The sequence below is a fragment of the Bactrocera dorsalis genome, chromosome 2 (genome assembly GCF_023373825.1).
Source record: "Bactrocera dorsalis isolate Fly_Bdor chromosome 2, ASM2337382v1, whole genome shotgun sequence".
Taxonomy (NCBI): domain Eukaryota; kingdom Metazoa; phylum Arthropoda; class Insecta; order Diptera; family Tephritidae; genus Bactrocera; species Bactrocera dorsalis.
The window spans coordinates 83,311,248-83,323,952 of NC_064304.1; the positions used below are offsets into that span (position 1 = coordinate 83,311,248).

General features: G+C 36.9%; 1 protein-coding gene across 1 annotated transcript in view; it reads right to left on the reverse strand.

Moving 5' to 3' along the window:
* LOC105228559 (neurogenic locus protein delta) overlaps positions 1-12,705 on the reverse strand; it is a 60,605-nt gene that overhangs the window by 14,426 nt on the left and 33,474 nt on the right. The window contains exon 4 of the mRNA XM_011208435.4: positions 9,256-9,504. Within this exon, the coding sequence (XP_011206737.2) occupies positions 9,256-9,504 (249 nt within the window). The remainder of the gene's footprint in view (positions 1-9,255; positions 9,505-12,705) is intronic.

Sequence of the window (12,705 nt, forward strand, 5' to 3'; positions counted from 1 at the left end):
TAAAAAAAATTAAGAAAATTTGGAATTAAAAACTTAAAAAATGTAAGAAAATTATAATTAAAAAAATTAAGTAATTAAAATAGAAATTAAAAAAAAAATAAAATAAACTAATAATAATAAAAAAATTAATAATAAAAAAATTATTACAGCAAAAAGAAATTATTATACAATTTTCAAATAATTAAAGTATATAAATATGTACATATAGTATATTGTAATAAAAATATAAAATGAAAAAATAAATTCCAAAATATAATAAAATTCAATAACTTTTCAATTTCTTTTAAGCTTTAATTTTTTTTAATTTAATTTTTAATATTTGATTTATGCTTAAATTTTTATAGTTTGGTGAATAATAAAAAAATTAATTCAAACAAAATTAATTATTTAAAAAAATATTTTCATCAAGAAAATTGCGATAAAATTATTAAATTAACGTTTAAATTTTCAATTAAAATATAATTACAAATTGTAATTAAAATAAAAATTATAAAAAATTAATATTATAAAAATAATAGTTATTATATAAAAACAATTATAGAAAACAACATCGTTTATTTTTTTCTATTATTTTTATGTTTATTTATAATTAAAAAAACTGTTACTTTTATTTTTCTTTTTATATTAAAAAAAAATGCAATTACTTTGATAAACTTTACAAAATTATGTACAATTTCTCATTTTAATAGCTGACAAATATTTTTACCAAGAAGAAACGCACACACATTTTTGTCTCAAAGCGAGGCTTAATAAAATTTCATACGCCAAAATAATTTCACTACATACTTTACATACACACATCTTTCATTTTTAATATTTTTTACTTTTTCAACAGTCAACGCCATTAACTTCGCGTTAGTTTGCACGACGCAGTTTTATGTTTTTACTGTTAAAAAAAAAACTTTGATTACAGACACAACAAAAGTTGAAATCAAAGTGAAGAGTTTTCAAATAAAATGCATATTTTAATTTAAAATTTTTTCTTAGCAACTGCGCGGCAAGAGTGACACCCCAACGAAGCACAGCGCCACGCACATAAAAATATTACGACAAAAGTTGCAGCGGCGCTAGTGCTAATGCGCAGCTATGGAAAATAGAAAGTTGAATGTCAAATTGAAGTTGTGGTGAAGGCACACAACAACAACACCAGCAACAATCACATTAAAATGCGAAGGTGTAGGTCGACGACGCGCCATTTGATGGGATGTTGCAATTGTTGCGTTGCTTTTGTAGCCAAGCGTTGCTTTTAGGTATGCAAGCGCTGCTAGTAAGAGCTCGTTGTCCACACTGTGGTGCGCCATAGCGCCGCGCTGCGCGGGTGTGAGCCGCGACCAAATGAGATAAGTAATAAAAAGCGCACAACTATCCAATAATTTTCTCCAGCGCTCTTGCTTTGCCGCTATGATTGCAGGCGGTCTGGCAACTTTTTCGTTTTAATTGTATGCGCGCGCGCGCGTACACAACAACACTCATTGGGATGCATTCGCAATTGGCGAGATACATCATCAATACAAGTTGTTTGCGATGCTGTATCGCGGATGTGCAATTGCAGGTGTCTGATTTTTATTGCTATTTTATGTAGCGGGATTTTTCACTCGTTTTTCAACAACTTGTATGTAGATATGTATGCAAATGTAAAGTGCTTGGCTTGTTTGCCTTTCTCACATTAGCTTGTGGCTTATGAGCGTTTTTTTGCGATTTCTTGTGGTGGAAAGGCACTTTCGCAACTAAGCGTTGATTTGACGTTTACTTTTTCATTTAATTCAATGCATGTACCTTTAAGTAATTTCCTTTGTTTAGTTGAGATTCTTTACATTTAATACTAGTAAGCTATTTTTAAAACAAGAAATAGCTACATTTTAATAAATACACGGTATATTTAAAACAAAAATTAAAAAAAAAATCGGCACTTGCGGTCGGAGATACTTTTGTATCTCAAAGATACTTTTTTAAATTTTATGCTAATTTAGCGTTTCTTATAAGCATGCTAGTTTTAGAGCAATAAGTAGCGAAATATATACAATTTTTAGACGCAGATACTTTTGTATCTCAAAGATATTTTTCAATTTTAATGCTAAACGCTTGCTATTCGAAATTTAACCTGCTTTACAGTTAAAATTACTGCAAAAATATGTAGTTTACAGTCGCAGATACTTTTGTATCTCAAAGATACTTTTTAAATTGTACGCTATTTTAGCGTTATTTACAAGCGTACTAGTTTTACAGCCATAAATAGTGAAATATATACAAAACTTTAGTCACAGATACTTTTGTATCTCAAAGATACTTTTTAATTTCTAGCATAAATTAAAAATAATTCGTTTAAACATTAAAATTTACTGTCTTACCGCTTTTAGCAGCACAAAAATACGTACGAACTAAGTCAGTTAATTAAATTTACAGTTATTCAGACTGATATGATGAAATTAAATTTGCTATGATTAGCACTCATATTTATTTTCATAATTCCATTAAACAAGCTTTCGGACTTATTCATACACATACATACATATGTATTATTCTCAACACACTCACATACAGTTAGGTACTCTCACAGTGCCTTTTCGTATCACAGGAATTTATTACTTAGCGCAGAGAGCAACTTCCTCTGCAAACCTAAACAAAATAAAATAAATGAAGTGCAAAAGCCAGAAGGTAGCTAGTAGCTGAAAACCCTATACAACAACAATCAGAATAACAACAATCGATGGCAATGCCGATCATTGTTGTGGCAAAAAGGAAACACAGAAAATGAAATAATCTCATGGTCAAAATACAAAGCGATTCCCAAGCCTTTGAGTCAGACGAAACAAGCACTTAGTCAGCAAGCCGGCCGGCCGGTCGCGCGGTCGGACGGCGGTCGTTCGACGAGGCATTTAGTTAAAAGAGCAACCAACTCCGGCAACACACATACATATAAGTATGTATGAGCATACAAAGTATTGTACAATTTTAATTTTTATTTGTGTCTGCCCATGTTGCAAGCAACAGCAATAACAGCAGCGCCAGAGTAGCAACAGAAATATGTGGCAAACGTGTTTTTGCGCGCAGTCGGCCAGTAAAAGGGCAAGCAGAGGTGCCGGCAAGAATGAAGGGGCAGCAACCAAGATGGGAGTAACCATTATTCTATGTCGGTGTGTGCGTATGCGGTTGAAGTTGTCCAACAAACTGAAAAAACAAAAAGGCGAAATGATGCTGCCAGAAAGAAATACTGACATACAGACGTTTTGCTCACTTTACCGCCGCGCAGAAGGGCTGCTGTGCCGCAAATCGTGAATTACCTACGCGCATTGCAATTGACTTTGAAAATTCCAAGCACACATACACTTGTACATATGCGCAGGTGGGTGAGGAAGAGACGCTGCAGCGAAGAGGGCGAGCGCAGCAGACAACCCACAATTCATTCAAAAGCACGCTGCGCGAGTGAACTAATCGAGGAATCAACGTGAAAAAAGAATTGAAAATAAAATAAAATCGACCAACAACAACAAGGGCAACAAGGAATTTCTCGATCGTGGTATCTGGCTACAGCTTTTGCAACGGCGCAAGTAAGCCGCCGCGTTGTTGTTGCTCGAATTCCCGCAGACTCCTCACGGCGCGCGTTTGATGCTTTGGCTGATTTTAGTTCCAGCAAATAGTAACAAAAGCACAATCGCATTGATGCAAGTCGATGCTAACTAAGCGGCAGATAGACAGACGTCTACCCTTCGATTAGCTGCCACTGCCACCACTCGCTGATTTTTTATTCATACCAAAGTTGGGTAGCGCGCGGTGGAGCCTCCTAGCTTCGGGTGCGAAGCAGTAAAATTGCTAGAAAATCACAAAAACGTGCGCGTATTTTCGCTTTTTGCTTTGCGCAGCCTCTACGTGTGCTGTGTGAGGGGCAGCGCTAGTCAGGCCACCATATGTTGCTTGCTAGAACGAACTCTTGCTTTTGTCGAGCGCGCTTACACTCCAGCCTGTCTGATTTTCCGCTGAAGTGTGCATTCGCCTTTTAATTTTCCTCGCCATCATGCCAGCGACTTACACAGCAGCGCCTGGCCTTACCTTGCCTTGTCTTGGCCGCGTACGCTCGGGGCATACGCTTAAAGGCAATAATGCATAATATTGTGGAGCAATTGGCATTCGCAAAGACTTATGCGGCTGCAAACTGCAACAGTTGGGCAGTTACATAAATAGTCGCGTTGCATGGCAGAGCAATGTCGGCATCGCGCTCTATTAGGCGGCGACGTTGCAGCAGTTGGGAGTTATGTGTCGTGCAAGGACTGGTGGCAAATACAATTTTCTACATCTGAAAGTGAATTTATGTTTGGCTAAGTATGCGCGCACGGCTGTAGCATGGCATTCATGCCACAGGGCATGCACAGGCGGCAGCGCAGGCGTGAGTGAGTAAGCGCAGCAGCGGCAGGGAATCCCAGTTGGTGTTGTCATATTTGCGAATGGGCGCATGTGCGTATGTATGTGTGGCGCGCACAAGTTCACACGCCCGCAAGGATTTGTGCGCACACAGGCAGATACAAGTAGATGTTGCACATGCATGATGGCTAATGTGGCAAATGCAATAACTTAGACTGTTACGAAATTGATTCAGTACAATTTTTCCCAACGTAAGCACTTTCACTGTGTGTATGCGATAAAAGCGCACATACATGTAAACTTTGTTGTTGATTTTTGTAGTATTTATAGCCTAAAATGGTAATGGGTTGTCAGCTGCTGTGCGAGGATAGCGATCTCTTAGATAAACTAGTTGGTGAGATGGTGGGAAAATATGGTTCTGATAACAAATGGCAAATCGCATTTTAAGCACAGCGAAAGAAAGTATTTTAAAGGCTTTTCGATCAAGAAAGTTGTGCAGGGAAATATTTTGTAAGTTTCTCAAGTGAAAAATGTTGCTATGGAAACCGCTGGCCCATTCGCTAAAATGTAAGAGAAAATATGCAGTTATTGAAAGCTTTATGGTTTAATATTTTTAGCAATCGTTCAATGAAAGCTTCGCTATTTTGTAAGAAGTTAGTTTTAAAAGCCTTACAATAACAAGCTTTTTACTGAATAAATTGCACAAAACAGTAAGGAACTTTCATAAAACAGTAAGGAGCTTTCACAAAACTGTAAGGAGCTTTCATAAAACTGTAAAGAGCTTTCACATAACTGTGAGAAGCTTTCACAAAACTGTAAAGAGCTTTCACCAAACGGTAAGGAGCTTCCACAAAAATGTATAGAGCTTTCACAAAAATGTAAGGAACTTTCACAAAACTGTAAAGCGCTTTCATCAAATATTACAAAAGTAACACCCAGCTGTGAAACCTTAATATTAAAGATTTTCTAAATCACGAAACCAGTCAAATCAGCTTTTTAGCTTTAGCTTTAGAGTAACAGCTTTAGAGTAACAGTGAAAGCTTGCAATCAAACGTAGGCGAAAGTGCTTAATAAACTTTAAAATGTCTGATTTGCGCAAAAATAACTCACTTTGCTTACTAAAAAAATAAAAAGCTTGCAGATACACATGTTTTGATTTATTTTTGCATAATTTTACGACGTGCTAAGGTAAGCGCGAAATTTTCGCAATAAACGGCTGTTGAAATGTAGAACGGACCATTCACTCATTTTAAGTACAATGAACAATTTTTGGGTGAAGTACTACAAGCGATAAAAAATAACGTGTAAAATAACAACGCGCATGCGCACAAGCAACAGCGCCAAATTCACTGAAAGTGATGGGCAACAAAATAAAATTATAAATAAAAATTATTTGGGCACGTGAAGCTAGCTCAGCAGAGCGTTATTTATTTTTTAAATTAAATTTTTTCGTTTATTTATTTTTTTTTTTTGGCTAAAGTCAAACACCTTAAGTAGTTTTTCGAGTAGTCATTAACATATCAAACAATTTGAGGTTGCTGCAAGAATATATGTACGAGAAAAGCAAATGAGTTTGTGAAAAAATATACACAAATCACCGATCAAGCGCGCTGATCGATCGCGCTTTGCTCACTCAAAGTTTATGTCATTTTCGTAAGAAAACCACTTTGAAAAATATGTGTGGCGAAACGAATTTTTTCAAAGCGTTTGCTATAGTTTTTGTTTTGTTTTTGTTGTCATTATTGAAAATCACTTGCTTGTCAAATCAAATGGGATGATTTAACAAAAAAAAAATGTATAAATAAAAAAATGGTGTAAAAGGTGAACGGCGTAATTTTGTATGGTAAAAAAAGATTGAACACACAAGAGAGTAAATATCGATTTGAATTACGGGCTGCGCTTTTGTAGCTACAAACAGTGGACCTAAGCAAACATTCAAATTAAAGTGTAATTATTGTCTCAGCCACGATCAGCGTACGATCGCGTCGAAGCGCTTGCAACGAAATGCGGCGATGGCTAGAAGCTCGCTGTCAGTGTGTGTAGTACCTGCTGTTGACATTGATTTCTATAATTTTTGCTGTTGTAATATAATAAACAATCGCTTGCGCTACAAGGAAGTGACGGCAAAGTACACGATCACTGCTTGATCATAGTTTTTAGAGGGGAACAAGGTATGTATGTTTGTGTGTGTTATTATATGTAAATTACAAAATCAATGAGTGTAGAAAATTTCGTTTGTCATCGTTCCCATTTCAGCTTATAATTTTGTGCTATTGTTTTTTCCATGGCGGTGATCGCGCGTCGAAAATATCAGTTTGGACGAGGTATTAGACAAAGATGTGGGGCGGAAACGAGCTAAGAAAGCGAGTGAATGGAGTTCAAGGAGGAAGCGAAGGGCCTACTAGTACAATTAATCAATGCGTTGGAGATATGTATATCGATTGAAGTGATGAAGTACAACAAAGGAAAGTGCAATGAAATGTTGCTGTTAATTTTCTAAAGAAAACCGTGCTTAGAAGTTTCCATGAACAGTTGTTACTGTTTGGGAAAAATATAATTGCCAGGAACGTGTGAAAAGCGTTTAAAAAAATATAAGAAGTCATAAAATGAGATAAACTACAGCGCACAATGCGATTCTCTGATCCTCTACTTGAAAATTAACTAAACTTTCAAGAATCAAATTATGCAAAAAAAAACTAAATTTTCTATTGAAATAAATTGAAATATGTTTAGAGTTTAGCTCAAATATGTCAACGCATGCGCTAAAACTCGTGGGGCCAACGAAGAACCCTTTGTTGCCGCACAGTAATGCGCTGCAGCTTCAGTTAAGCCGACAAGGCAACAACGTTCAAAGCCTTTTTGTACGGATTTCGGTCGTCGTAAAACATTTTTGTCTTCGCCACAACTTTTTCGGGGAGAGGCTGTCCGGATTGTTAGGTTCTTGCCACAAAAACAAAAAGGCAGCACGGAGAATGCTGAATGCTAGCGATCAAGACGAGATACATAACACGCTATACTTTGCGGCTGAGCCCAACAGTGAATAAGCGCTGCAGCTGGAGCGGGGGAAGCACGCACAGGAAGACAGCACGGCATATTGTAGGTAGGCAAAGCGAGAGCCTAAGAAAAATCTTCCCACGCTACAGTTTGGGCACTCAGCCAATGTGAAGGTGAGGGAGGGGCATGCAGCGCATGAAGGAATGAGCATTCGACCTCATTGATGTTGCTCTTGTTGGTGTGTCGGTGGTAGTGCCGGCGTATATGGAGCATTAAGTAGCGGCTACCAGAGCCTGGCAGCAAGGCAAGCAGGCACTTCAGTTATTTCGGCGTCCCTTTTCGGCTGCTACTTCGCCAGCAGCAGCGGCAGCTTCTTGCCCGATCTTGCTTGTGCAAGACAAACAGTGTGCCGTTGTTGTTGCAGCCAATACCTGTCGTTTCAACAAAAACTACAACAACTGCTTTGCGTGCGCTCCACGAAGGGATGTGCGCTGTGCTGTGGCAGACAAACACGCAAGTAAGTGGAGCCACTAGCGGCGGTGAGTAAGGCTCCATACGCTGGTGTGTATGTGCGTGTTGGCAACTTTTTTTGTTACTTACTGTTTCTCAAATGTGTGCGGCTCAAAATTTAAAGACCCTTCAGCTGCGCCACTCACTGCTGCTGCCACGCTGCCACTTGTGTGCTGCCCTGTGCTCTTATTCTTCCACTCTTTTTATGTGGAATTTTTTCGTTGTTTGCCCGCTCTACGCCAGCGGATGTTGATTACACCTTGAATTTTGTGGTAAACATACCATGTTTTCGGTGCCTGCAATGCAATTGTTGCGCGCTTCCTTTTTTCGGTGAACGTTGCCAGTTTGCTGTCCTTCGGCCAGATATATTTATTTCCAGCAAACGTGCAAACGAAAAGAGTCGCAAGTAGTTGTGAAAACAAACAACAAAAGCAAATCGGAAGCGTTGCAATTGCCAAAAAAATACAGCTGCCACATGGTTGCACCGGTTTTTCAGCCGCCTCTACTTTATTGCGTCGCTGCCGCTGCAGCCGACTTAATCGAGTAAATGGCCTTAATTTGTGGTGCTTGCGTAGTGTGCGAGTTCTTTCTGGGTATAATTTGCCAAAAGAAAGTAATGAGCCAATAAAATACACAAAAAATATTGCAGGATCAGCAGATATGCGTCGCTTAATGCATTTATGAATGATGTGCTTGCTTGTAGCAGTCAAAAGTGCGTAGCGCTGGTAATGTAGCAAGGTTGCAGAGGTCGTAGTATGCGGTGGTTAGTGCGAGCGGGGCACTAAGTAGTGTTGGTAGCAACTGCAGCAGCCTTTTTGGTAAGTAAGTGGGCAGACAAGTGTTTTAATCAAGAAAGGAAGTGAGCGATTTGTCGAATAAATGAATGAGTGAATGAATAAAGCGTGTTTACTTAATGCCTTGAAGGGTGGCCATTGTGTTGAGAACATTATTAACACAATGTCATTATTTTTAATTTAAATATTTTTTAATACTTATGATATTTAATATTATTTCTTTTTGTTTTTTAATCAAATTTGAAAAAAAGTTCTTTTATTTTATTTATAGTATTTTTGAAATTTATTTTTACTTGTATTCTGCTTTCATATGCAAAAACACATTTTAATTTTATATTATTTCATTTAATTTTTTTTAAATTTAATTAATTAAAAATTAATTAATTTAATGTAATGAATTAAATCAATTAATCTTAATTTATTTAATTATTCATTTTAATGTTTTTGCTAGTATATAAATTTCATAAAACATTGCATCATATGCATTTATATTTTAATTTCTTTTGATTAATTAATCATAATTTTTATATTTTTATAATAAATTTTAATATTTTTTGTTTTTAGCATATATTTTTTCATAGTCCGATTTTTTCTCACTCACCTTTATCACAATAATCGCCCTGCCAGCCAGTCAAGCAAATGATTTCACCGCTCTCCGAACAGGTGTAATGTCCGAAGGGATCATCACGTGGTCGACATAAATTCGCGCAGCCAGCTCCATAGTAATGCGCATCGCAGGTAACGCGAAAATCGTATTCCAACCAGGTGTATTGGGCTTCGCTTTTATTCGTTTTCCACTCGGGTGATACTTCGAGTACTTGTTGCAGCGATAAGCGCTGGATTAGTATACCTGGAAAAAAGGTAAATTTGTTGATTAATAAAATAGAAAAGTAAGAAACATAAAGAATAATTGCAAACAAAAAATGTAAAAAATATAAAAATGAATTAAAAAAGAAAATTATAAAAAATTAAAAAAAAGAACATCAAGAAAAACAGAAAAATGTAAAAATAATCGGAAAATATATAAAAATTAAATGAAAATTTTAAAATATAAATTTGAAGATGAATTAAAGTGGATGCAAGCAAAAAACATAAAAAGAAAGAGAATACAGTAATGGACAAATGAAGAAATTCTCAGGCCTCTGCACATTTTTAGCGTTCAGTTTTAATATTTTTTCCTTTGGCTCGATGTTGATGAGTGGACTACACCGTGTTGCTGCAGCGGTACTTAACACTGCCTGCATGCACACTTGCGCACTCTTTTCGCTTGGCCGCTGGTGGTTAGGCTATTAAATGAAGATTAATTATTGTGCATTAGTGAAAATGAGAGGCCGAGCCGTGAAGAAATGCCAGCGAGCAACAGAATGCTGCGGCGAAAAGCAGATTCCAGTATGTATGTAGATGCTGTATAGGAGATGGGGCACGCAGATTGCCATGGTTAGGTTGCAGGTTGCACAGGTAGATGCTTAAGAAATACAGAAGGTTTATTGTAAGAAGAGAGATATGAAGTTGTTTGCCGCTGCCTTTAAATTATAGATGCTTATCTTAATGTTTTTAAGCGCTACAAGTTGCTTGTTACACTTTTCTTATGTGTGCTGTTATTACTGATTTGTTAATTTTGTATTTCACTCAACACTATAATTAGCGTGGTTTCCCAAGAAACAATGCTTTGTGATTTTTTGATGTTTTACTCAGGTGTCAAACTGGCAATGGTATTTCTAGCGAAAATTAGAAAAAATGAATGTACAGTAGAACACACTTAAAACAAAGTGTTTGCAACATGTTGCTGAATATGAAAAAAAAAAATATTTTTGGTTTTAAATATGTATAAATTAGCTGGAAATTAAAGAAAAATTTATAAAAATTAGTTAAAATTTGGCAACATGTTGCAAACAACAAATGTTGCGCAACAATGTGTAAATTTAATTTAATTTGTTTTTAATTTTGGCAAGTAACACTAGCTGGAAAGTAAAGAAAATTTTACGGAAAATTATTTAAATTTGGCAACATGTTGCAAACAACAATCGTTGCGCAACAAGTTGCAAATAAATTTTTTTTCAATTGTTGCAATTAACACTAAATAAAACTATTTTCTAGTTCAAATATCGCTATAAAAATGTAATGCAACATTGTTGCGAGCATAAATAATGTGTTGAAAGCCATTCTAAAGGTTGTTTATTTTTATTTAAAAATTTTCTTTTTAATTGTTGAGTGTAAACAATTCCTATTAGAATGAAAAATATGTTGTATAAACATTTTCAATACATCTTAGCAGTTGCAAGCACAACTACCGATCTTTTTTACATATAATATAAAAAACTTGAATTAGTTTTTGATTTTGCTATTCGTTGATTACGTTTGCGTTTACTCTTAAACACTACATAGCCATGGTTTTGCTTTGCTTGCCCCGCTGCAAATTAACTGCTGAAGACCGGTCTGGTGCACTGTTGCTGGCAACATTATGTGAGGTGAGTTGCAAAATTCATATAAAACTGCGCACAAGCTGCTCAAAATTTATGTATATATGTATATGTAGGTGTGTGCAACAATTTAGCATAGCGCTGTGGTGTATTTGCAGTAAATTGCAGGTGCATGAATGGTGAGTTGCAAGTGGTGGGCAAAGAGACAAAATAAGAAGCACTAAATAATGACAAGCGCAAGAACTGCGAGCAAAAACAACATAACTACCGAAAAGCAACAATAATTTTACAGCCAACATCAAATTACAACAGCAAAGGCAGCAATTGCAACGACGATGCTTAAAGTTGAAAGCAGCATAAATCTCCCGCATGGCTAGCACACACCGCGCCACACACTATAATAGCATGCAATATATCTGTGTGTGTGTGTGTTAGCTGGCAGTCAACGAAACCGCATTATTATACACGCGATCGATGCATGCGGCTGGTATTGCACCGTGCAACGACAGAGGAACGAAGGTGATTGTGCGCAAAACGAAAAAGGCAAAAATACCGCAATGGCCGTAAGAACCCAGAGAAACATAGTAAAAGTCGCAAAAAAGGAAAAGCAAAAAAAAAAAACAGTATGCGAAAGAAAATAATTTTTAGCACAAAGTCATGGGGTGCTGGCGTCCGTTTGCCGCGAGAGCGCGTAGCATCGCATAAAAGCCAAGCAGCGACAACAGCAGCAACATAATCATCATGGCACAGCGGTCAGCAATAACAATAAACAACAATTTCTTAGGATTGGATTTTCGAGGTTAACATTATGCTGCGCACTGCGCACCGCCTTGCCAGAACTAAAGACTTAAGCAACGAACCGCAACAGCATTGCCGCGCGTACTTATTGTAGCCTAACTAACAGGCGCGGATATCTAGGAAGTTGTTGCTGCACCGGGCAATGCACTGCAGTAAAGGCAAATTATTTTCGTGCTTGCACGCCTTCTAAATACAAATATATAAACATGTGTGTATGTATGAATGTTCGTATATATGTATAAATAGTTTTCGCTGTTGGCACTCGTGCTCTTCTTACTTTCCGCTGGCATTTTATGGCATTCGCAAGTAGCTGGCAAAAGCAAAAGTGTTTGTCGGTGGCTTAGACCTTCCTTGCTGTCCTGGCTGCTGCTGTCGCATTTAATTTTCACTACTCCTAAACGAGATCTGCTTGAAATGATAGCGCAAACGCGGCCGTGTAATTGCCGGCAGCCGGTAGTACGTGTTTATGCCGCTGCTAGTGCCAATAAAGTGGCTGGCGTGTGATGGCGTGGTGAGTAGCAGGCAATGTGATGGACGGAACAAGTGTTTAGAATGTTGGTGAAGGCGTTAGAGGTGGCAAGTGAAAGCAATTTTTGGCGAAAAATTGTTTTCGATTTCGAATTAGTTAGAACAGAAAATCTTACAAAAATACTAATAATAAGAAATACAACCCAAAATTAATTTGAAAAATATATAAAAAGCAATTCGAAGATCACTTTTTCATGAACATAAAAAATATAAAAACCAATACGAGATTTATTTTTCATGAGGATCAGTGACGCAAGGATCTAAGGGTCAAGGAAAACAACAATTTGGGCCAACCTTTTAATAAG